The 25875-nt window shown below is 43.1% G+C and overlaps 1 protein-coding gene across 1 annotated transcript in view; it reads right to left on the minus strand.

The window, feature by feature from the left end:
• Window positions 1–22650, minus strand: part of Ptp36e (protein tyrosine phosphatase 36E) — an 86159-nt gene extending 63509 nt beyond the window's left edge. The window contains exons 1-2 of the mRNA XM_076827338.1: window positions 22043–22650; window positions 10228–10495 (exon numbers count right to left, since the gene is read on the minus strand). Of these exons, the coding sequence (XP_076683453.1) occupies window positions 10228–10492 (265 nt within the window). The 5' untranslated portion in view covers window positions 10493–10495; window positions 22043–22650. The remainder of the gene's footprint in view (window positions 1–10227; window positions 10496–22042) is intronic.
• Window positions 22651–25875: the final 3225 nt, after the last annotated feature.

Here is a 25875-nt window from a genome sequence, read left to right on the forward strand (position 1 = left end):
AATGGGTTAATGGGTTCCCCGATCCTCGTTGCATCCCCACACCCTCCCCCGATCCAGTAACTCTTCCATCGGCTGCCGTTGACAGTCGACGTTTCCCCGTCAATGTAATGCCGTGGCAATCGCGATGCAGGCGCGCGGTACACGCTCTGTTTAATCGTGACCCGTCGGGGGACAGCTCCCGCGACAAACAAGCTTACGCGATTCCGGCTCCCCTCGCGAAGGTGGCTGATCTCTGTTATCGCGTGCTTCCATATTGGCCGGTCAACGGGAAACAGAATTTTTTATTCCCACCTGGATATCGGTTAAGCGATTACGGCCTCTTCGTCTATAACGAACGTATGCTTTAACGAATCAGTTCGTTATGGGACACCCCACTGCGCAACTCTTTGCCATGCAACTGTCTTATTTCTGTTACCGTTTCAACTTTCTTCCGACCACTACTTTAGGCAAAATTTTATCTGAATAGCGATTTCTGACCTCCCTTCTTCTGCTGGTTAGGTGCATACGAAATTGCAGATCGTTTTGTTTACGGTGGCGAGACAATAACAATAAATTGCTAACGCTGTGCTACGACTCGAGAAAAATATCACAGGGACTTGAGGGGTCTCCCTACTTTGATGGCCTGAAGCAGCGCGATATTTGGGATTTTTTTAAGAGAAACACTCAAATTATATTAATTGAAAACTTTATGCCCATATTTGTACATATTTAGAAAACATTTTCGAAGAAAAAAATTAATAGAAACACGGTACCTGAAACTTTAAACACGTTTTTCTCAAAATGATGTTTTTCCAATTTGTATAAAAAAGCTAGGTTTATATATCTTCAGTAGATGTCCCATTCTTGTTGTTACTAAAACTAAGTCGGTTTTTGCAAAATTAGACTTGTGCGACTTAAAAGACCGGCGATTTTTTGCAGATATCAATGTCTGTTGTTGACGCCGCGATTTTTTCTTTTCTTTTCAGTATTTCTCATTTAATCTAGTTCAGACGATAGCCACGGTCATACACTTTGCACAAATTTTTAAATTTTCTATTACTTTGCACAAATTTTTAAATTTTCTATTACTTTGCACAAATTTTTAAATTTTCTATTACTTTGCACAAATTTTTAAATTCTCTATTTGAAGCACTATAACTCCGGACATAACCACTATTTTTGCATACAATTTTTTTTCCGTATTCTCTAAAGATTGACAAATAAAGCCACAAAGCTGGATGTAAATATATTTAATGGTTTAGTTTTAAAAAATTCCCAAAGTTCGCATCGTTTGTCGCCCGCCAAGGTGGGGAGACCCCTTAAAAAGCTGAAATAGTTAAGAAGCAACGAATATTTCTATTCAAACTTCCCCACACGAAACGTCGATTCCATATGCTTCGAAATATGTAAATTCCTTCAAAAACCCCAAGCTAAAGCTCAAGCACTCCACCTTCGCGTATCATTCCTCTCCCGACCCCCCATCCATATATTCATTCCACGACTAATTAAGGCCCCGAGGAGGATTTATGCGCGCCGATGTCAACTTTTCACCCTAAGGTTGCGGGGAAAAACGAGACTCGTAAATCGAGCTCGTAAAGCGTAAATCAATCGGGAGGAGGGGAACGGACGTTAATGGCGCTGGCCGACGGCTCAGCGGCGTTGTGGATGACTCAGGCGTCGCGGGGAAGCACCGGTTTTATTCGGGCGGTCGCGACAGGAGCCGCGGAACCACCCGGCGCGCAAGGAACAACTGTCGCGGCACTGGGTTACGCGTATCCGTGTCAAGATCAGCGGAGAAGACGAAGAAGAGGCTAATGGCGGCTGCCGCGGACTCGGTTCTAAGAACGAGCCAGAGCGGGCGGCCGCGCGAAGGCGCGCATACGGTGCGTTAAAAATAATTCACGACCGCAGAACCCGCCTCGGGAATGCACCGCGACGTGCGTTTCTTTCGTCTCGGGCGTGATTTCGGCCCGTGCAACCCTATTGCTCCTCGCGTGTTTGCGCCAGTGACACGAAAACGCGGAGGAAGGATAAGGAGGGCTAGGCCACTGGGTCAGTCATTTTATTTTCGGCCGTAATTTTGAAACGTTTTCGGCGCGCTCGGGAAGGCGATAGAGGACGGTGGTAGAAGTCTTTCTTTCGCGCCCCCGTTCAGTAATTGTGTATTTAGCGTGGAGATAAATAAACGAGGGGGGATGCTTCTCTGTGCTTCGCAGTCACGGCTTATATTTTTGTAGGGGAGCGTGGAAAGCAGGTGCTGGTGAGGAAGCCTGACGAGGAACTTTGGGAATGATTTGATGCTGAATTTTGTGTAAAAATTCTGGTCGAAGAATTTGGGTCGAAAAATATTGGTCGAAGAATTTGGGTCTAAAAATATTGGTCGCTAGGAAACAAAGGGGGCCCACCCACAAGTATAAGGCTATCGTTTAATTTTTATAAGAAATAACGTAGGCGTCGGCCTCGGATAACACGAATCGGAATTATTTTTTCAGAGTTATCTTAATATATGAAGCAGAAAGTTTATAGGTTTCGGTGTTAGTCTGTCGCCTAAAAACTTCCGGACGGTAAACTCCGGGATGGCGAACTGTGCCTCAACTCATTATGCCCGGCTAATCCAGATGAATGTGACTATTTCCACAAAAAACATAAATCAAATTTTTTTATAAAATCAGAGTCTAAATTCTGGGCGAAGCCGAGCTGTAAAGCTAAGTAGTTTAATATATTCTTAAATATAAGGTAACTATCCTCGAAAAATGTTTATTAACTGTTTTTATTGAAATAATAATGCAACGTAAATTTTAGTTACATATTGGAACTTCTATTATATTTTCAAGCCCTGAAAAATTGATTGGCTTCAGGGCCGAATTAAGTCATTTAGAGAGCCTAAGCACTTAAAACATTTTCGGGCCTCCTTATACAAGGTGATCGCTTCAACGCGATTAGACACGATTTCTTGGGCACTTTTGGGGAAAAGTGTTTTTAACAAAAGTTAGATTTTAAAATTTAGAAGATTTCTATGGTGCCCCCCTTGAACCTGGCGTGCTTGTTGTGCTTATTGGTTAATCCAGCATTGATTGGATTCGTCATGTAGAATCAGATATTTCAATATTGCGGCCCGAGCTCCATTTGGGTAAGGATATTGATTTACTTATTCGCGGAATAACGCGGTAACGTATGTAGATGTGAATAACGAGTTTGTATAATTCCATTAAAATTTATGACGTCATATATTCAGTTTATATCGCAATTCCCGTTCCGGAAGGTGCAGGTTCGTTTAAACGTTTCATTTTAATTGTACAACCTTTTAGTAGTTTTGTCTTCGAGTTTTTTTTTTTTTTTTTTTGAATTTCTGGATCCGTGATATTCTGCGGTAAATAGACTGGCGTTCATAAGAATTAAGAGGCCTAGTTTGCCGTGGAATAATTGTGAAAAATGTTGCGAATTTGTTGAGGAGATTCTAGCGAGTTTTACTTCATTTGGTATTTCAAATTAAAAGCAGTGAAAAGTATGCAATCTATACAATGCAGATACAACTGTCCTAATACTTATGAACAGCGGTGTACGCAGCGCTGTACCATTCCTGTCGAGTTGAGGCTGGTACAGCGGGACGAGAAATGTGGAATGTGTCACGTGTGTCTCTTACATTCGCGTAACCCTTCGTGACATTACCCTTTCCCGCTTGTGTCACTGACATGAAAATAAACAGGCTTTGGGCAAGGCTACGAACGGAATTTACACACAGACCCGATCCATTTGTCCCCGTCCACTCTGATAAATAACAGGTGGTGTGTGAAAGCATCCCCCGAATTAATATTTCGTTCGCTCCCCTCGCTGTTCCAAATTTGCCAGGATCAAAGGAATCGGGCAGGAAAAGACAAAACTCGTTGTAATGCTACTTTGCGTCGTTGATATTCCATGGAAGCGTTCAGTTTCACAAAGGTATTCGTAATATCGCCATTCCCATACTAGAAACGCTTAAAAATACAAACGACGAGTAGCGTTTGATATTCGGTGATTTTGGTTCGTCAATTTAAATGTCTCTAAGTACTTGGAGTACTCGCAGAATGAATCACAGTACTCAAAGTATTCGAGCTACTCGCAATGCTCAATATACTCGAACCACTTAACTCACAATACTCAAAATACTTGAGGTGCTTATTTTACCTACTCAAGTTACCCGAAGTACTCACAATACTCGAGATATTTGAGGTACTTACAATAATCAAAATACTGAAAGCAATCAAAATACTCCAAATATTCAAGATACTTACAATACTCAATGTACTCGAAGCACTCAAAATACTTCAAATAATCAACTAACATAAAATATTAAAAAATTCCAAATACTTGAATTAGGTATTTGGTTCTACTTAAGTGCCCAATGTCTAACGTTTCCTTAATGAGTAGGGACTATTAAGAGAAATACTGAAAAATAGAAGCGTGCACATTGCGAAAATGACAGTTTTTGCTAGCAGGAGACAATTAAAAAAACAATATTCCCTAGCTATTACTAAAACACAAAGTGTCCCTGAAAAAGATATTCTCCAGAAGAAAACTGCGAAAGATAAAATAAATGCAAAAACATATCCCACCACCGTAGCATGAAAAACACATTTAATCACACAAACGTAGTTTAAACCCTGTCCTTCTCTAAAGCACTTCATTTACACAAACACATTCGAAAATCATGAGGAATTACGGAATTCCTATCTGCAAGTAAAAGTGGCGTTGCACATGTATTACAACAAACGCGTCGACAATTTTATGGCGAAATGAATTATGCATGGAAGAACATGATAGTCGTATTCAAAACTTGTTACAACGTTTATCTGATTCAATTCATACATTTTACTTCCCCATGTTTTACTCCCCCTGCCACTCTCCTCTTAAGAAACCCGCCCCTTTTAGAGAAGCCCTGCATACAGGAAAGAGGCCCGCGCAAAATTTGATGAAAAGGAGCCGCTAAAGCGAGCCACGACAAAAATAATATCCCCAGCACTGGTGAAGTCTTCCCGCGTTAGCAGTTGCGCATAATTGTGCCACATCCACGAGCATTCGTTCACGGCTCTCTAAACCGAGAACCGTTCCATTATCGAATGGAATACGTACACCCAAGAATTAAGGCTCGCCCGCGTACTCAACCTGCATTTCTCTTGAGCGGCTCGCGCGATCCAACGCGCTGTTTTCTCGCTGTTTTTTCCGCGAGTGACACGAAAATCCAGAGGTGGGCGAGCAAGCAGGACGATGGAGAAGGAATTATGCGCGCGGCGAAACGCCGCGGCAGTTTCCCGAGGGGAAAGCGACCCGGGAAAGCAGCGGGCACCGCCGGGAGAGGTGTTCGACAGCGCGCGAGAAAGATATGGAATTATTCATTTGTGAAGAACAATTAAGCATTCGGCCAAAGGAATTCCGATAATTCACGGCTGGCTAATTCGCGGCGTTCGTTAGAGTGGCTCAACAATGGTCCAAAAGACGAAGCGAGAAACAAAGGGAAGGGCAGGGGGCGCGAGAAAAAGAGAGAGGGAACTTCAAGAATAGAAATTGAAGCCCAAGTGGATTAACCCGGATACCGACCAGACACATCCATCGTTGCTATTCAAAATAAACCTTGGGCCAAACTGCAATCCATTCGGAAGAATCTACATATCTCATCGAGCGGCGAAACCTTCCTCTGCCATTCCAATCGCGTTCCTTAAATAAACAGCGTTATTTACTTGACGTTTTCAATGTTGCACACTGCTATCCTCGCGAGGGTAATACGTTTCTTCTAGCAACGCTCCCTTTCTTGAATAAAGCAGGGATTATTTACGTCTCGTACAAGACACTGACGAGGGAAACTCGTGAAGCGTTACCCGACGATTTTAGTTGGGCTGGGTGGAGGACCAAAAAATAGTTCGATTAGAACTGAATAGACATTTAAATATCGAGCAATAGAGATAGTGTTTCGATTGTAACTCTTCGTGTGCTCGTGACTTCAAAATTCATTGAAAACAGAATAGGATTTCATCATTTTGATTTGCAAATCCAGAGTTCAAATTTCGATTCCACGTACAGTTGTTTGCTTTTTATAACTCTATGTGTCGCATTGAAATTGATATTTCCTTTAGTCAGAAGGAGAACATAAAAATATTCAAGCACTTTTCCTTATACCCTTACATTACACGATCTTTATTGGTAAGTATCTCGTAAACTATTCAGCATCTATGCAAATGAGCCGACATGGGTCAAGTACTTTGCGACCGTCTATCTACTCACAAAGTTTCATTAAAATCGATACATAACGCTTCATACTGTTCCCTCGTGAGATAAACCAGAATATAAGGCAGCAATTGCACTAAAAAATGAATGAGAAGAAATTAATTCAAACACCTTTTCTGTGCTTATCGGACAAACATTGATTCTCTTGTACTTAACCCTTGCCGGAAGAATGCAGGGTCAGTTTTGACCCATTTTAAATATCAAACTACTTGTATGACTTATTAGTATTACTTCTTGGAGGAGATTTAAGGAATTTAAATTATAACAAGATTAGATTCTCGTGGAAAATTCGGTAAAATGTTAAAATTGTAAAATTCTGTAAAATGTTAAAATTGAGAAATTCTGTAAAATGTTAAAATTGAGAAATTCTGTAAAAATTGTTCTCGTGTAAAATGTTATTCTGAGATGGGCGAGTAAAATTATGGGTCAAAATGGACCTCGCATGCGACGTGTGACCACCCTATCCGCCGTTCAAGGGTTAAACGACAACGCTAAGCTTCGGTAGCTCGTGAGGAGTATTCGGTAACAGTTTTTCGGTTATCCAACTTTCGTCAGAGCTTGCGGACAAGAGGGAAAAACAGAGGCGAGCTTTCAGTGGTAACGCGTTCTGTGTGTACGCAAGACCAGTTGCAAACAGAATACGGAAACAGGGTAGGAATCCACCGTTTCGTTAGAAAGTTACTTACACGCCGCTAAATGTGTTTGTATCTGCAGCTGTGTGGCGCGAGAACCGGGTAACTGTGTAATGCATACTGAGCGGTACGTACACGTCATCCGATGAAATATGATATTATAAAGCTTCGACGGAGCATCGAGCGGAGCAGACCTGTCAGAAACGAACTACGGCGACACGACTGCTGAATGTGATTTCGCGATGTACAAAAGAATGGATCGTGATGCGAATATGCGTGACAAAAACTCGTTCAATGCCAATGGAATCAATACTGGTCGTCTCATTAACAGATTGAATACTATGGGGGTTCGGAATACTAGTGACGCCACGAATTTAATTTTTTGCAACGTTTACCTACAATAAATACGGTAGTAGTCAGAAGAAAGTTTAATGTCTCCTAAGTTAAACTTTCTTCTGAGTCTAAACTCACATTTTTATGTCTGCATATGAGTTAAACTTTCTTCTAAGTTTAAACTCATATTTTTATGTCTGTATATGAGTTAAACTTTCTTCTGAGTTTAAACTCATATTTTTATGTTTCCACATAAATTTTCTTTTGAGTTTAAACTCATATTTTTATGTGTGCATATGAGTTAAACATTCTTCTGAGTTTAAACTCATATTATTTTGTCTGCACATAAACTTTCCTTTGAGTTTCAACTCACATTTTTATGTCTGCATATGAGTTAAACTTTCTTCTGAGTTCAAACTCATATTATTTTGTCTGCACATAAACTTTCCTTTGAGTTTCAACTCACATTTTTATGTCTGCATATGAGTTAAACTTTCTTCTAACCATTATTATAAATCCTGAAATTCGCAAGCATCTAAACTACATCACTGTCATTAGCAATTATTATTTACTTCCGACAACGCACATTTGCCAGAAAGTGACTAAACATAAATCCTAGAAGAATCTCGTGGCAACAAACGTGTTTCAACACCACAAGTAAAATCCATAGAGACAAATATTATATTTCAACTACATGCTTCTAAAATGCTTACTACCCTTCAGCCACGTTCAATGGAACAAACTAAAATCCACGTCCCCTTGAAACAAACGTTAAACCCCTAAACCAACAGCTGTCTGAAACCGTTTGAGCGTCCAAATAAAAACCAGAAACCCCACTTGCTTCTGGAGGCATTCAACTCCACGGTCCACTTCGAAAAAAAAGTTTGAAATCCTGGAAAATATAAAATTGAAAGCCCGGTTAGATTCGAAGCCACTCTATCTGCAACACTGTCGCTTGTACATATGTACATAGAAATCCCACCGCGCGAGCACGGTGTGCCGAGGGGCTTAGAAATAAATTTCAGGGTTCCAGTGTGTCGGTTACACGACTGGAAATGGGATATCGCTTTGTAACTAGTATTTATCGCCACTGCTTCCACTAGTCTATCGTGTAACACGATAAAACGGGCCCAACCGATTTACGGTAATCTCTAAGAGACCGCAAATACATCCAACGATATTAACATCCCCCTAGTGAAGCTACGTGAAAATGTGAATCGTCAAGCGACGACATCATCTACCCGCGGCTTCGAATTAATGACGACGACGAGAGGTCCGTCGGGCCCGCAGAGGGTTTGAAAAATCGACAGTTTGCTTGGAGCTATCCGAGGAATTTCATTGCACGTCGTATTTTCGCGTGGCAGGGGGAGGGGGGGGAGGGAGGGGTAGAAATATCGCAAGGAATGACACGTGAAAAATGAGAAGGCTGAGGCAGCCAGCAGCTAAAAGCATCTAAAACGCTTCGGAAAGCCTGGAAGAAGTGACGTGCTTGATCGAATCAAGTTACGGGTTCTCCTTTATCCCGGCGCTGACGCTCTAACGAAGGACGAAAGTCCCTTCAGAACTCTACAAAAGCACTCCCTCTCGACGGTTCTTTCGCTTATAAAAAAGGTGTTCTCGCGTAGCGAATCGGATATGCAGATTTCGTTATGTCCCCCTAGAGCTTTCGCTGCGTTGTATTCTCCTTTCCATACCGAACCCTTGGGAGGTCACGATCCCTTAGGTAATAGGAATCATGAGGAAAATACTAATGAAAAGTTTCTAGAGTTCCGAGACATATAAATTAATATCTTCTTGCTGACGGTGTTGTGGGTACTTAACACGGAGGACCCCACTGATCTTGGCTTCGAATCCCCGTCACCGAAGACTCGCGTTTTTTCGCCTACCGCATTTTCGGCGTGGCGTAGCAATGTGGTGTTTCAGAGTTTTAGCGCAATTATTTACGTCGACGAGGCGAGGCGATCAGTTGATGGAGAGAGAGAGAGTGTGTGATGGAGAGAATGCGTGAGAGAGAGAGAATGCGTAGAGCGATGCGTTGCCACGGTTGCCAGAAAAGAAGTGATCGCGATTCGCGAGGAGCGTGACGAACAAACAGTTACACGTACGGCGTGATAGACGACACATCAGTTTCCTTTGTTATTCACTTCTTATATTATATTCTTTTAATAAATATCTTTTAATTTATCTTACAGCAATTACTGGGTGAAAACGATAAAAATCCGCCGAAGTGCATGCATCGTATTTCGTCATAATAATCAAGCAGTGCTTCACCCCTCCCCCTCCCTGGTTCACCACAGAGCACCGGCAAGCTATTCGCCAGTCCCGAACGCAACAAACGAAACTGCCCCATGAGCAAATTTATCCCAACAAATTCATCGCTGCTCGGTACCTTACATTACATTTCTGCATTCCGCGTAGTGGCCTTTAAAACCACGAAATAGTCGTCACATACGCGCCACTGCCGGTTTATCTCATCATCTCGAAGCAAGTTTAGAAGACGCCCGTCGTAAACGCGCCGTAAACTTTCCCCACTCGCTGTATAACCAGACGTCACCAGTGCCCGACGAGAACTCAACAAAAACCATGTCCAGCGACGAAGCTGTTAAATTGAAAGAAATTAAAACCGGCCGATTAAGCGACTCCAGCAGTGATCGCGGTAAATCAGAAATTCGTATAACCCAGCGCGGACAATTTAAAACGAATTTCGCGGAATTTCCCTCCGCGCGATTTATACTCTGAGGAATGATACACCCTTCTCCAACGCGTCGCGGAATTAAATTGTCCCGACGCTCGTTCCAACGAAACGATTCGTCGGAGTCCATCCGCTCGGACGCCTCCGAAACAGACGATACTAATCGCATCCCCGATCGAGCGATGCAACGCAAATGCGCACAGTGGTCTTCGACGTACCCGAAGGTCCCTAGGAATGAGCCCTCGATTCGGGGCAAATCCCCGCGACCGGGCTCGACGGAAAATGAAATCGCTGGTGATCGTGGGACAGAGGAAGGAAGCGCGGAGCACTCACCGAACGAGATGAGGCCGCTGTTCAGCATTGACAGCTTAATCTGGCTGGGAATGGAGGCGAGGCTGTGGCCAGGATTAAGGTGGCGCTTCTTCGGTGGCTTCTCCGGCGCTCTCGGCGCGCTTCTGCTCCTGTGATGATGATGGTGCTTCCTGTGCGAGTGGGAATGAGAGCCGCCAGCGGTCGAGGTGGCCCCCGTGCGATCGGAACCGACGCTGCTCAAACCGAGGACACCGCCGCCGGTCGATTGCGTTCGCAGCGACGACATTTTCTGAAAACCAAATGGGGATGGCTGTTAATGAGCCGCGGTCTAAATGGCGAGCAGATGCCGGGGGCTGGTTTGGTGGAATTGCACCAAAAATTCAGGGGAAATGGCCACGACGAGGTGTCCAATTCGAAGCCAATTTTCTCGAAAATGAAACGCGATATCGGGAGACTTTATTTCGTATTTTCGATGCGCTTCTTTGCGTTGAGTCGCTACCCTTATGCTTGCACCACCAGTTACGGGGCACACTGTGTATAAGGACTTTTAAGGTGTTATATATGTACCTTTGGTGGGTGGGAAAAGACGGTTGTGTTTATGAATTTTTTTTGTATAAAAAAGCGTTATAGTTAAAATTCAATACTTACACCTTTTTTTAATCGACTTCAAAAACTTCGATACTATTATTTTGCCAGGTCTGGATAATAATAAAGGCTATTGTCACCTAATTATTATTATTTTATCCAAGTACACGCATATCTCTTAAGCATTTTGTGTCAATATATGTAAAACTAAAAAGACAAAATTAAAAAAATTTAAAAAAAAATTAAAATCAAATTCAAAACAATAAGAATGCACCGAGAAGTACGAAATAATTTAATCCCTTATTTAATCTACGACTTTCATATTTTTTAAGTCGGCGTCTCGTCATTTGCACTGTAAATCTGGCGCTGACTTAAAAAATATTAGAGTCGTAGATAAATAAGGGATTCAATTATTTTTGTAGTGCATTTTTATTTTTTTGAAGTCGGTTTAAATTAAACAATACTTTTTCCCCCCAAAAAAATCATAAACATCGGTTACTTTTGGGGGTGACTGACTCTGAAGCATCGCGAATGCGCGGGTGCGTCGCTCGCGAGGCACGATCCTCATAAATCTCGCCGTGAAAGCAAAGTTCTCGGTCCCGAGTATGTTTCTGTAATGAGCACGCCGTTGTATTTGCTAATCAGCCAGAGGCGAGTCCCGCATTCAACCCCGGAGCGCGTCGTCGATCGTGAAACCCTTAAATTTCGCGGTCGATTTCCAGCGGGCGGCGGTCTAAAACTAGACGAGCATCGCTTTTGACTGACTGCGAGGGCTGTGCCTGAACAGCCCGCGAAGTGCCAGAGAATAGAGACAGCAGCTCGGCCAGTTGGCAAACGAAGAAGAACCAGGCTATTCACGCGTGCGTCGTACTGTTCTTTCAATCCGCTAGCAGAGGCCACGAGACAATGACTGTTATGGTTCGCCGACTTTCTCGTCATCTTTGTCATTTCAGTCGCTTAATGCTTTTCAAGCTAAGCTACAAAGATAACTTACAATTCAAGATTCAGAGGTATTTAATCGTAATTTGTAAGAGTTTGATATTTTTAAACTGCGAGGCAGCAGGGAGAATGCCAGAGCTTAAAAGCAAAACGAATTTCACCCAGTTTAGTTGTAAAAATCAGGGATATTTTAAGCTCCAAGTTATTTAAAACTTCCCACCATTACGGGCGAATTTTAAACCTCACCGCCGAGAACTCCGCGCCTACATTCCTCGCGGATCGAACATTTTCTCTATGAACTCCGCGCACAAATTATCCGCGTTTTCCTTCGTTTTAATCCCGCTCCTTAATCAGCGCACATCGACGCTCAGATGAAAAATGCAGCCCGAAAATTAGTTTCATCGCGGCAGCGATTTCTCGCTAATTACGTAACGTTGCCGCCCCCCAGCCGAGCGAAAGGCACCACTCCGTCTTCCTTCCGTGGCTGAAAGGGTCGATTAATCGTCAGCGATCCGGCGATAATTGCCAGCCAGGGAAAAATCAATTCGTCCCCGTTGATCTCTGCTCTATTAGTTAGAGCATCCCAGGCTCGTCGCATCTTCGCGGAGCCGTGCCGCGACGCGCATTCCTTATTCACTTCCCGGCGTGACCCGAGGCGGCTCGAATTTCTGGCGTCGCAGCCGAACGAATCAAAGTTCCCGGCGAATTTCACGGGGGCCGCGGTGCAGGCTCGCGGGCAACTTGGTCGCGCTCTTTAATTCAACGCTCGCGCACGCCAGAGCCCCCGGGTGATAAAAGAACCGGGTACGCGCGTGCTTACCGGAAGACACCGCCGCTCTGTATCGCGTGCACACGTATATTTAGCGCGCTAATACAGACTTTCCTGCGTTTCTTCGAATCACATCGTCACCGAAAATATCACCGGAACGGTTACGCAACGCGATGAGTCTGTGCGCGGCGGGATCGGTGACAATGTCTTCTTCAATTCGGGAACACCGTTTCTGACAAGCTTTCGTCAATCTCGCCTATTATCGAATTACTTGAGACCCTCTAATCAAGTCACTCAGACAATAGGTAATTTTTAGAATTTTATTTAGAGAAGAGTAAACGTCGTAGTGTTGGAATTTTTTTTAGGCTGTATTTGTACATCATTGGGGATGAAAATATATATTTTTTACTCTAGGTGGTAGTAATAAATATTGTGTAAAAGGAAAATTCTGTGCTTGCTTTCATCTCCTTGTAATTAATTCGCAAGGAATACTTGAGTTTCGAGAGATTTGACTGCCCTGGACCGTTTAATTCTGTAAAACAGATGCTGTGGTCGCGATAATATTATTCGAAGGAATTTATTTTAATGGATAAAGGAAGTTACTGTGAGTGAACAGTAGCTTTTCTAGTTTTCAAGCTGGTTACGTGTTTATTATGCTAGGAGTTCTTGAACAGAACACCTTTCGCATCAACGCGTTTGTAAATCTGATAAAGCAGATCGGAATTTTAAGGGAGGTGCTAAGCTTCAATTACACGTTGATGAAAATAATTATACGATCATTTTTTTCAAAATAATTCGAGGACTATAAAATTTATTGGGGACCGTTTTAGTGTGCGCATACCTCGAGATAGAGCTGGAAACACTAGAACATTGTCTTGGGCGCGCAAGTAGTATCAAACGTGGCACCGTATGTGGTCAGACCGGTTGTGTCTGACACGTAACACCTATTTCACTTGCAGGTGACTAGTGTCACGCCCATCCTGTATAGACAAACGCTTCCTCGATTGTAGGATTCATCCTGCGCATTTATCCTCGCGAGATTAACATTAATGAAGGAGTATTTGTAAAGTTTAATCTCGTTGAAACAAAACTTTTCCATCGGAATTATTTCACGTGCTTTACGCTAGGTCGCCTTTCTCTGTGCTTAAATTTCCTCCATTATCCGTTGTTCTTCTCTTTATCACCCGAAAATCAATTGGAAACGAGAAGTTATGCAACCGTGAAGCCCCCAAATTAAAAATCGATGTTACGTTACAAGAATTCAAGACTTGATATCAAAACGATTATAATCTTAATTCTCAATTCAATTTGATGTAGAATCATTTAATTTTTAAATCTCCAATTAAACCTAAACTATAATTTATATCGAAACAATTATAATCTTTAATTTTCTATTAAATTTAATATAAAGTCATTTAATTTTTAAACCTCCAATTAAATCTTAGATATAATTTATATCGAAACAATTATAATCCTTAATCTTCTATTAAATTTAATATAGTCATTTAATTTTTAAACCCCCAATTAGACCTAAAATATAATTTATATCGAAACAATTATAATCTTTAATTTTCTATTAAATTTAATATAAAGTCATTTAATTTTTAAACCACCAATTAAACCTAAAATATAATGTATATGGAAACAATTATAATCTTTAATTTTCAATTAATTTTCATATAAAATCATTTAATTTTCGAACCTCCACTTAAATCTTATCCAATTGAGTTTCGTTTTTGGTATTTCGGTGCGCTGATTGCCTTTTTACCGAACTAATGATGGTGTCTGAAATCCTAGACGAAATTAGAATAGAAAAGTATTCTTTTCAGACAACTCTTTGTACCATCAACTTCCGAATTCCAGGGATCTCGTTTCCAACGGGCAAAATCATCTCTTTGAAGAAATTCAAATGGAACCGTCAAAGAATTAGATCGGGAATAACAGTTTTAAACCCCCGCTCTGTGAAAATTGAAAAGGCTACACTTCTTCCTTTGATCTCCGTGGGAACGTTATCTAAAACTGTCCCACGCTGAAAAACGTATTCGAGCAGGGCTATTTGTCGGAGACAATCAAGAGTCTGGCGAAATAAAAATGCCGAAAACCCAGCCAGGAATAAAACGAAGAAAGCTCCACGGATTCGAACGGCGCTCACTTCGACTTCGGTCGAAAGCTCGCCTCGAAGCCTCGGCGAGTTAAAGATCTCAAGGTTTCCGGGTCGAGAGCTGCGTGCACGGGTTATTTTTAAATGTTTTGTAAGTCGTGTTCGGGCTTCGAAGGTCGGTTATTGACCACTCTCGACCTCTAAATTCTTGGTCGAGAAATTCTTCCTCTAAATCGCTTAGCAACGATTCCCGTCAACCTCGAGCACAGAAAAAGATCAAACACCATGAACAAATCCTATCCACTTCAACACACTTTTTTCTGTTGTTCTCTAACCATGAACCTCTACCTATGAACTGTCCGAATTAATCAAACCCCTCGTCATATTAACTAAATTGCACTAACACACGTAATATAAATTTCTACGATTTATTTCAATAATTTTTACGTGCAAGTAACGCGAGTATATATTTTCTTAAGTTTATTAATATAAAGTACCATTATAGCACATTAACATAGCTACACAGCACGTTCATTGCAGTAGACAATTTTTCTTTTACAGCATGAAAGATTGCCTATTTTAAAATCTCAACATTTTCATTCAAAGTGGCGTCAGAACCTGAAAATAAAATATTTTTCAAATCCTCTATATCGCACCACAGCGACAAGCATCTAGTTTAAAAATATGCTTCGTCTTCTTATTTCAGATAAATAATAATGGAGAAATCCAGTCAACCAGGTATTCGGGAGGCCTATTTTTAGCGCCGCAAACATCTTCACTGAAATGAGACTTCGCGACGATTGTTTTTTCCCCGAAATGTCGAAAGTAAAATTCTTAGAATATTCTGAGATCAGGAATCCCCATAAGAGAGATCCCGGAACAAGAAACCCGGGGTGTCGACGTTGGTGGAGTTGATAAGGCGCCTGACCAGTGTGCAGAGGACCCGCAAGATCGTGGGTTCGAGTCCCGTCGGCCGAAGTAATTTTTTCCGTGTCTCCCGAACACACAGGAATTGCGAAACCTACCCCTACAATATCAAATAAAAGAAATGTCATTGCAACGTACACAAAGTCGAATAAAAAAATCGCGAAGTTAACCCTGCACCTCGAGTCTCGAAAGTGGTGTTAACTCCCTCAAGAAAGTTACTCCCAATTCAAACGTCCCTGCAAGCACTTCTACTTCAATCGAAAGAAACGGAGACTTCACTCGCCCCAGCTACTACACCCCGCCTGAACCGCCATTACACCAATTCCCAGGAATCCCATCAGCTCCAGCAACTACTCCCCCGAAAACAATTCAGAGGACACAAGAGCAGCCAAGCTGGCTATAAATTCCCCGAAATCGCCACCACACAGCCGTGCTCTAATTAATAAAACGGATTCGCCGATAACGACGGGCGGGGCACGCGCCCGCAGGATTCATCACGGAACAATAATCTCTGGTAAACGTTTAAGCCCGAGAATTACGGTGACGACGGTGGTCTTAATGCGCGTCGTCGGCGAGAACGCCCCTGGATTTACACGCTCGTACGTACCGCGCGCGAGCCACGTAATCGAAGCGACAAGCTTCCAGCCCATGATGGCCGATAGCAACAGAGGGAAACACACACAAGCAACCACCCACGCAAGCGATCCGTAACGCGACACCTCCGCGGCATAAAAACCGCCGTAGCCGTAATTTCTCGAATCCTGTCCGCGGCAACGAGGTCGGTTAAAAGTCGAGGAACGACACTCGAGATTCCGCCCGATTGAATCACCCTCCCCCCAGTGATGTCCACGATTACATCGTGATTACGTGGCAGCTGGCGCGAGGCGCTCGAAACCCGCCTCTTTGAAGGGTTCAGCGCGACCCGCGAAAATTAAGAATGCCGCGTCAACGAATTTATCACCGGTCGTTGACTCCGGTCTCCGAGCATCCCCCTCGAGGGAGACACGAGAGACTTCAAGAGAGTTTCGCGTTCTTTCCCCGCTCCTTCTTCAGGTATAAAGCCAACGATTATCTGGCGACGTAACGGTGGTTGTCGCTTTCACACCACTCCGGTCGCATTATCTGCACTAACAGACTCAACGGGCCTCTTCGGAAATAGTGTCAAGCGGCCTTCATTGTGTCAGCTACCTTCCTCGCGGCAACAAAAGCTGCCCCCGCTAACATCTCGCGCGAGTATTTGGATATATTCGTCGACAACTGCTCCGAGCTACTCGCGAGTTCTATTTATCCAGCGGGGTGTTGTTAACCGATTGGCGCACGATTTTTCGAAGGGTTTGCGAGGGAACTTCAAGGGGAGGAGAAGATGGAGATAGTGATTAATGATATACGGATCGCTTGGAGTCAAAGCGTTGGAGCAGTGGAGCAAATGGGGAACATTTTTACTGCTCCACTGTTGCAGATTTTGTTTATTTTTAATTTTCTTTCTATAAAGGCAGGTGAATGGAAATTGTTGAAATACTAATTCTCAATCTTTCGGCTTGGGGAAAATATTATATTGGGGGGCCGCGAAGCCAGGCGCTAACAAATCCGGCGTTGCCTAAAAACAGCGAAATTGATCACCAGCGTTACCACGTGCAGAGGTTTTACTCGGAGCATGAAGCGGAGCTGAGCAATTAAAAAATCGGTCTGCTCCAATCTCGTGTCCAGAATTGCTGCTCCTTTTCAACCCCCGACAGGACGCTGAGCAAAAATGATTTCGGTCGCCCCTCAGATTTAATTATAAATAATTAGTTTAAAATATCATTTTTACAGTGAGTGAAATTTTTTCTGTTTGTTGAATAACAAAAGCCTTTTGTAAAGATCTTTAATATAGGTACGCACCCTTCCCTTGTATAACAGTAATTAATAAACCGTTCTTCTTTTGTCGGGGTTTTTTCAAATTTTTAATTTAACTTATTTTATTCTTATTGAATTAAACTGTGCGATGACACAGTGTGCTTCAATATAGGGAACGTTATAAGGCAAGGGGATAGTAAAGGATAAGAAAAGATTAATTGGACGCTGCGAACTCGATCGGGAGATGCACCCGGTGCCCAGTAAATCCAGTTACATCCTAGTATTTTTTTCTCACCCCCTTGCCTTACAAGGGAAGAAATTCAAAAAAATCTGAAACTTTGTGAATATATAGGGGATTTCCTCCTGATTACAACGCAATTTTTATTTGCTGCCCAAATTCACTCGAAGGGGGTGAAATTAATCCCTGAAAAATCGGCTATTTTCCGATTTTCTGTTATAACTCGGGAACTGTAAGAGATAGAAAAAAGGTTTCAAGACAAAAGTTACTTCTTTTAGTTAGATCTAACATTTGGTGAACAAATTATTTTACAGTTCGCGAGTTACAGCACAAATTCGGAAAACAACCGGATTTTCGGGGGTCAATTACACCCCTTCAGAGTGAATTTGGGCAGCAAACAAAAATTGCATTGTAATCAGGAGAAAATTCTCTACATATTCACAAAGTTTCAGAATTTTTTGAATTTTCGGGTTCGGGATCTTCCCTTGTTAGATTGTAGGATGCGACTGGATTTACTGGGCACCGGGTACATCGTCAGATCGATTTCACAGCGATCTCGATTTAATCCGTCCATGGTTAGATTTACCGAAGAACAGTGGTAGCCGCCGAAAGTAAATTGATAATCCCACCATTAATTGTAGATAACCATTCCGTAATAACACGTATCGCGAGCACGAGCGATCGCACTCGTTATCGACGCGCAGAATTTCCGAACGACGATATAATATATTTACGTAGACGAATGGCGGATAGAAACAAAAGAGGACGGTATTTATCGACCTCGAAGAATGAACTTTTTACGGGGTTATACCTAGTCAGGAGGCCGAAAAGAGGCGATTTTTTTTTGACAAAGCGGAAGCATATATTTTTACAGAACTTTTTGCACTTAAAAGAGCAACATTTAAAGAACATTTGGTAATTTTTTTTGTAGAAAAATACTTACGCTTATTATAAAAATACTACGACATCCAAGAAGCCTTTTTAAAAACGGTGAGCAAGATATCTCAAGAACTACTACACCAATCTTTCTGAATTTTTGTGGGCTTATTTTTTATATAAAAATCTACTGAATGACCGAGGGACCTCCGAGGGAACTCCGTTACCATTTCGAATCTCTAAAAAAAAAATCAACAGTCTACTCAAGAGCCTTCGTGCCAATAAAAAAAAATATACAAAAAAAATTCGATTCTCCAGCGAATAGCTCTTTAAGAGCTCGAATATTCGCGACGAAGCTGTGCGAAACTTCGCTAAAAGAAGTTGGAAGCAAATCTGATCTGAAAAAGCCCCGCCCCCTTAAACTTTAAAAACTCAAATCGAGTTCTTCCAAGTGAATTAGAATGAATCATCGCAGAAGAAGGCGCCCTTATCGTTGTCCAAGATTTCCCACGACTCCGCCGAGTGCGCTTCCAAAAATCGTGGAAATATTCAAGACGAACCACCCCTCCACCCCTCGGCCATTCACGTTTCCCCCAATATTTCTACCCGCCTGTTCAATCCGCATCCCGAGCTCCCTCCAGTTGAATACCGAAGCCCGGTACGAGTAAATAAACCGCAGAATTTATGATAGTAAATTTCCTCTTTCGCTCGACAAACATACCCATAAATTATCGGAGATCTCCGCGACAAAGCGGTAGGCGCTCAGCGTCTTTCGACGTTGATCCCTCCGAAACCTGTCGGCCGTGCCACTCGCTGCGCGGCCATCCTCAGTTTGGATAAATAACCGAACGGTACGCATCTCTAAACAGCCAGACAATTAAGCGGGCAGGAATCGTCGGAGAGGAACCGTGGACTTAATATTATTACAATGAACCGGTGACCGACACCGAGTACGTGGGAACACATGTTCCACCATGTAACGCCTATTACGTACATATGTACACATTATGCGTACCGTTTACAGTACAAGCATCCTCGATAGTTAACAAGGGCGGGCCATACATACATGGAACAGCCACCGGTGTGTGCATAATATTTAGTAAACAAATGCGTAAGCTGCACAGATGCGGCCCGCTCATCCCTCTTCTTGCCGGCCACCCCCTGGCACATCGGAAGTGGATTGTTTCGCGATGATTCTGGCGAAGATCGCGCTGCAGGTTAGCACTCCAGCATCGTTCCCTTTTATTTACACAAACGCAGACTATTATGCACCGGTGGGGATTGTAATAAATTGAAGCTGCAACCACCCTTGCTTGCCTTCACAGCAATCCACGCTGTGCTAATATTGTGAGCTAATTTTGCGATTACACGAAATGGCCCATGCGAAATATTCCGAGCTGCGTTCCTGCAGATTGTTACGAATATCATGAAATTCTGCGACGCTCGTGGACACTTGATTTTATACCAAAACTTTAGGTTTTGTTGATTTAATTCTGTAACGCAACAGTGACACCAACGATTTGTTTTGTTTTTCCTGCGCGTTTTTGGGAAAGTGGGATATTTCGGTACGTAACAGTGATAATAATAAAATTTATTTTTCGATACGTTTAACAAGGGGAGGACACCATGTGGTAGACACCGATTTTGACTATGTTCAAGACATCCTTGATACAATGCAAAAAAGTGTTATTAATTTATCTCAGGTACTTTTCCTTTAATTAATTCCTAAAGACCATTTATTTTTGTGGGCTCTAACCAAAACGTCCCCTTAAGAAGCATAATTTCTCGTTGTCCTTAAACACTGTCGCGCGATGTTTAAATAAGTATGAAAGTGGCAATTGATCAATGATCCACGTGATAACCGTCGCGTCGGTCTTGCAACCGCAGCGCATCCGGTTTCTTAATGGACGCTGAAGATCGCGGATGCATTGGCAAGCGATATCGGTGCAGAAATAGACGCTTACAATGAAGACTTTTCATTTCAGAATGCACGCCGCGGGCCATTCTGCACTCGTCGGCGGACGAAGAGGAAAGTTCGAAGGCTAAACAGAGATCGCGCGCACTTACGGATCGGTACCGCCCGGCCGAAGGGATTTACGACCCAAACTGTATATCCGAGTTTCCGGAATACCAGCCGTACTCGTGCCTTATTTTCAAAGCGATATAAATCCGAAAGACTCAAACATCCTCCCGAGCTATTTTCGTGGCGATCCGAGCGCGCGGGCGCGTTTACTTCAACAACGTTGGCTCGCCAGTAATGACAATAACGATAATAGCGACGCCGAGGCGAATCTTGCTAATAGAAGGGACGGAATAGCGACTGTGCAATAAATTAACGAGCGAGGTATTTCAGAATGTAACACCCCGAATTCGGAATGTAATTAAAATTAAAATTCATCGATTCTGCAATACCTAATTAAATTATACACTATCATTTTCTTATTTTTAACACAATTTTAAGGATCATTAATTTATTAAAATATATTTCTAATTTAATTACCCCCCAATAATTAAATCATCCATATTAATTTTCTTATTTTTAACATAATTTTAAGAATCATTAATTCATTAAAATATATTCCTAATTTAATTACCCCTCAATAATTAAATCATCCACATCAATTTTCTTATTTCTCACATAATTTTAAGAATCATTAATTCAGTGAAACATATTTTTAATTTAATTACCCTGCAATAATTAAATCATCCATATTAATTGTCTTATTTCTAGCATTTTTTCTTACTTCAACAATCGTTAATTAATTAAAACCTATTATTAAATATATCTTCACGAAGGATCTTGAAGGTCAAGGTTTAGCAAGTACAACTAATACCTGATATTTTGTAAAAAATTAAAATGGCACTTATTGCGACCTATCTAAAATCAAATCACCCAGAATAAAATGTTGCGTTCTAAGTTACCCTCCCGACGCTGCTAGTGTCAACCCCATTTACCTCTCTGCCTTCTGTACCAACAACAAAATAATTCGCCAAGCCTATCCGCACAGAGCAGACTCAGATGCACCGGATCCATCCAAGACCCCTCGCGTGCAGCTGGCAGTCAGTAGTCCGCGGCCCACCTAAGCCCGGCTGACGGCCAATAGTCGTGAATGCCGGTTAACGCCAGCAAATAAACAAACAACTTCGAAGCCGCCATCGGCAACCATTAGCCGCCAAAGCCCTCGGGCCACTAATTTTTCAACCTCCAAACTTAACTCGTTATTTATATTCGCGAGGTGCCCAACACGAGCATGTTCCTCCATGCTCATATAACGCGTCGCATAAATCTGACGCTTCCGCGGAGAGACGCGTGTTCCCGTGTGCACACGGAGCGTCGGTGATCCATGTGCAACGTAACACCGCCGACGCTACCCGCGGAATACCAAGCGTCAAGCTCCTCCTCGCCCTAAACGATAATAAATACTCGAGGGCGGTGATCCCGCAGGAAATAGGGAGGTACATCCGCGAGAAGCTTTGGCCAAAAAACCACCCTAACGTTCATCAACCCAGTGACAATACCAATGTAAAAAAACAACACCCCCAAAACACCCTTCTACACTCATACCTCGAGGAAGAGGCTCGCCAGAGGAACGAGCACTCCGACCGGCAGGATCGCTTCCCAATCACCCCTCCTTCCGTTAGCGACGGTGCACGCGGCGCCGACGACCAGTCGTCAGCCCTCGGCTGTCCACACGCGTCTATTCGCGGTCGCTGGAGATCCGCGTTTATCAGGCGCCCGATCCCGACAGAGTGGCCAGCACGCGACGGAATAACGAGCCGTGTCCGTTTCTCGTATCAGCTCCCGGTTGCAGCGTCACGGCTGCGTGCCGGCGTCATCGATCCCGCGATAAATCTCGCTCGATTTCGTTCGATCCCCGTCGGGCTCCGCGCGCGCGCTTCTGTAAATACAGGGGCGCGCGTGTAGTGTCTCGCGGAAGGGTGTCCCCCCCCGGGTGAGACGAGCGAGAGAAAAGAAACGGGACCGGCGAATCTCTCGGTGGATCCCCTTCGAACTTCACTGGCACCAGTTTCGTTCACTGACAGGCCGGCCGCACATACACGCGCACACGCGAGAGGCACACGGAGCGGGGAAAGCACGCGCGTAACACTGGGCAGCACGGTGACGGCGTCGACGGGAGACGTTGACGAGCGCGAGGTCTGTGGGAGACTGGACGACACCCTCCGCGATCAGTCGAGTCGCTCTGACGAGAGAATCCTAGGGTCCGTCAGGCTCTCCCCGTCAGGGGGTTTAGGCGCCGGTCGGCCGGGGTGGGGGGAGCGCGGCGAGGGAGAGACAGAGAGAGAGAGGGAGGGAGACGTTAGGCGGCGGCACGTCGTCGGCGTGACGGGAAAGGGGAGCATCGTCGGTGGAGAGGGGAGGGAGCGACGGCGTCGGCGTCGACGTTGGCTTCGGCGTCGCTTCTTCGCCGAGGGCGTGGTCCTGATCGCGGACGCTCTTTTCGCGAGTCTCCGGACGGCGAGCGAGGCTGGCGGTCTGGGAATTTCCTGGAGAACCATTCCTTGGGAACCGGACCGTGGCTTTGCAAGGGTGGCTGGCTATCCAGCCGAGGGTGCTGGGTCCTCTTCGAGCTGAGTTACCGTGGGCAATATACCACGGAGTAGTTGAGAAATCGAACGGTTACTTCTTTAGTGCTATGGGGAAAATAACGTCGTTTCAGAGGGGAGTAGGATAGCTTGCGGGTCCAATGTGACCCGGCAGAGGATTCCGTGTAATCGGTAGAACCCTTCGCTGTCTGAGGGTTGATATTAGGTTGGTGCGCATGAAATCGGAGATGGGCAGTATTTTTATTTAAATCAAATTTTAGATGGGGAATAATAGTTGCAAAAATTATTTGCCATTCGTTTGTTAACCCGAGGTAACTTTATTTTTGGCGTACGAAGAATGGTGTGTTAACTTTATTCGAAATTCGAAATTTTAGATAACAATTTTGCAGTTGTCTGTATGGAATTAACTTTTTACTACTTTGCTTTTTGTAATTATTTTTGCTTTTTATTTAAAAATTTTTCACTTGTCTGTATGGAATTGACTTTTTACTACTTTGCTTTTTTTAATTATTTCTGCTTTTTAACTACAGTGGGGTGCACTGTAACGAACTGATTCGTTCTTGAAGCTTGTTCAGTTAGCGTCAGTTGCTCAACATCGATTCACAAAATTTACCATAGCCCTGTTAATTTTAATAATAAAATCTTAAATAATCGTATCTTAAATACAGATAATCTACTCAATTATTCGTTTTATACAAAAGAGCCTGAATGTCCTAAGACCGTTCTTGCACCCATCAGTAAAATTTTTATTTTATCCCCATCATAAACAAAAGAGCTTTTAATCCGCGATCGGCAATTTTATATGCACCGACTTAATAAATCCGCAGTCACGTTGAAGAAACTTAAGAAAAAATGCGTTGAACCTATTTATTCTAATTTACATATCTGTTATCGAAGGTATATGCATGGAGAGAGTGGTTTTTTGGTAATAAATCCAAAATGGAGAATAAAGTTTCCATAAATGCGTCTCTGCTGTGAATATTTTTTCCTGTCAGGTTCTGCATTGTGTTTTCAAGCTTTGTATTTTGCAACGCATATATTCTGCTTCAGAGAGAAATTGATAGAATCGAGAGCGGCAGGTGTACGTATACTTTTTTCTTCTGCCACTGTACATCCAACCACATGCTTCAAGGGTGCTTTGACGGAAATATGCTTTCCTTAAGCTCCTGAAGAGGAACTTGTTTTGTAGTACGTTCGTCTTCGGAACAGGAACGGTAATCGCGTTATACCGAGGTCTCGGGATAAAGAAGAAACGCCGATGATACTCGAAGGTCCTCGTCTATTGGAATTGTTGCCACTTCCCTTCGGAAAGTCCCCACTGATAGAGATTGAGTAGTATCATTGGCGCAGCGCTCCCGCCCTTAATGTCTTTATACAACACAAAACACTGCTCGGACTACGTAAAAATTGCAAAACCTTTGTGAAACTTAAAGGGGGCCATTTTTATCTACCACTTCACTTACACGTCTCATAAATCGCAGCAATCTTTCCACGAATCCAATATCACTTAAAGAGACACACAAGTCTGAAAATTCTAAGCTTTTATTAAAAATAATAAAGTAATATTCCACGTTTCCCCTTTTAACCCCTCTATGAGACCGAGCAACAACACAATTAATTCAACTTCCTTCATGAAACCAAAAATAGTAACTGTAGAATCAGTGGCGGATTTAAGAAAAATGGCCCGAGTGGCAAACGTTCCGGGACACCCTGAATGCGTAACAGAATTATAAATAAATTTACGCGTGTGTGGTATGAATATTATACGAAACAAACAAAAAATATAGTGTTTGAGTAAAATCATAATTTTAAAAAAAAAGTCCCCTGCCAGAAAAGTGACCCCCAGGGGTCTTTCAAAGTACCTTGGAAATAGGAATTTCAACGTCCGTTTGATTCACGATTCTGTGGCATTATTCGTCCAGGAGTTTCGGACTCTCGAAGCGATAGATCATTTTGAGATCTTCGGAAATCCGAGGCTCGGGGAAAAAAATGAATACCGGGTATTCGCTGCGGCTTGGCGAGTGAGACGTACATTTCCTTCGAGACACCTTTCCGTAGCGAGAATTTATGGTGCCTCGCCCGGTGGAAAGGCACGCGTTGCAATTCGAGAGCCGCGCGTATCTTGGAGAATTGAAACGGTCCGCGGGCCAATTTTCTACTTAACTCGATTTGCGTATTGACAAACAGTCGCACGGCGTGCAACGCCGCGGTTGCTAACCCACGGATTTCCCAGACGGCCCGAAACAACCTGTGCCAAATACAGTTTAACACCGCTTGCATTTCAATGGGCGAGCGGCTCTTGAAATATTCCCCGCTTCGCGCGGGGCTGCGTTTTACGCCGCCGATCGACCCTTCGAAATTTCGCATCTCCGCGCCGGCACCGATACAATGCAAATATTTTCGCGGCGCAACACTCTGCCGCTCGGGAGTGCCAGAAATTCAGCGGAAACGTTCGGACGAAATAATTCGTCACGGAAAAATCCACTGCGAAGGACATTTTGGCGTAACTTTAGTTACACCGTGCCGAGCACTTCGCTATAATCCTAGAAAGGCAGTTCGAAACTCTTAAGGAGTCATTCCACTTTGATCGACAGAAAAATGAAGCTATTTTTAAAGATTTTTTTGTAGGAAAATCTTTGGAAAATAATCTTTTTGGAATTTATTAAGCTACACTTATGTTGCACCAAAAAAGTAAGAAGGATTTTTTTAATTTGTCATAAATGTTCTTTTATAGCCATGTAAAAAAGGTGGGTTTTTAATAATTGTGTAATGTAAGAGTTGTTCTGTGGGTTGGTAATCTTTTGCAAAATAAAGGTGAACAAATTATAGGAT

This window comes from Andrena cerasifolii, chromosome 14 (assembly GCF_050908995.1).
Source record: "Andrena cerasifolii isolate SP2316 chromosome 14, iyAndCera1_principal, whole genome shotgun sequence".
Classification (NCBI taxonomy): domain Eukaryota; kingdom Metazoa; phylum Arthropoda; class Insecta; order Hymenoptera; family Andrenidae; genus Andrena; species Andrena cerasifolii.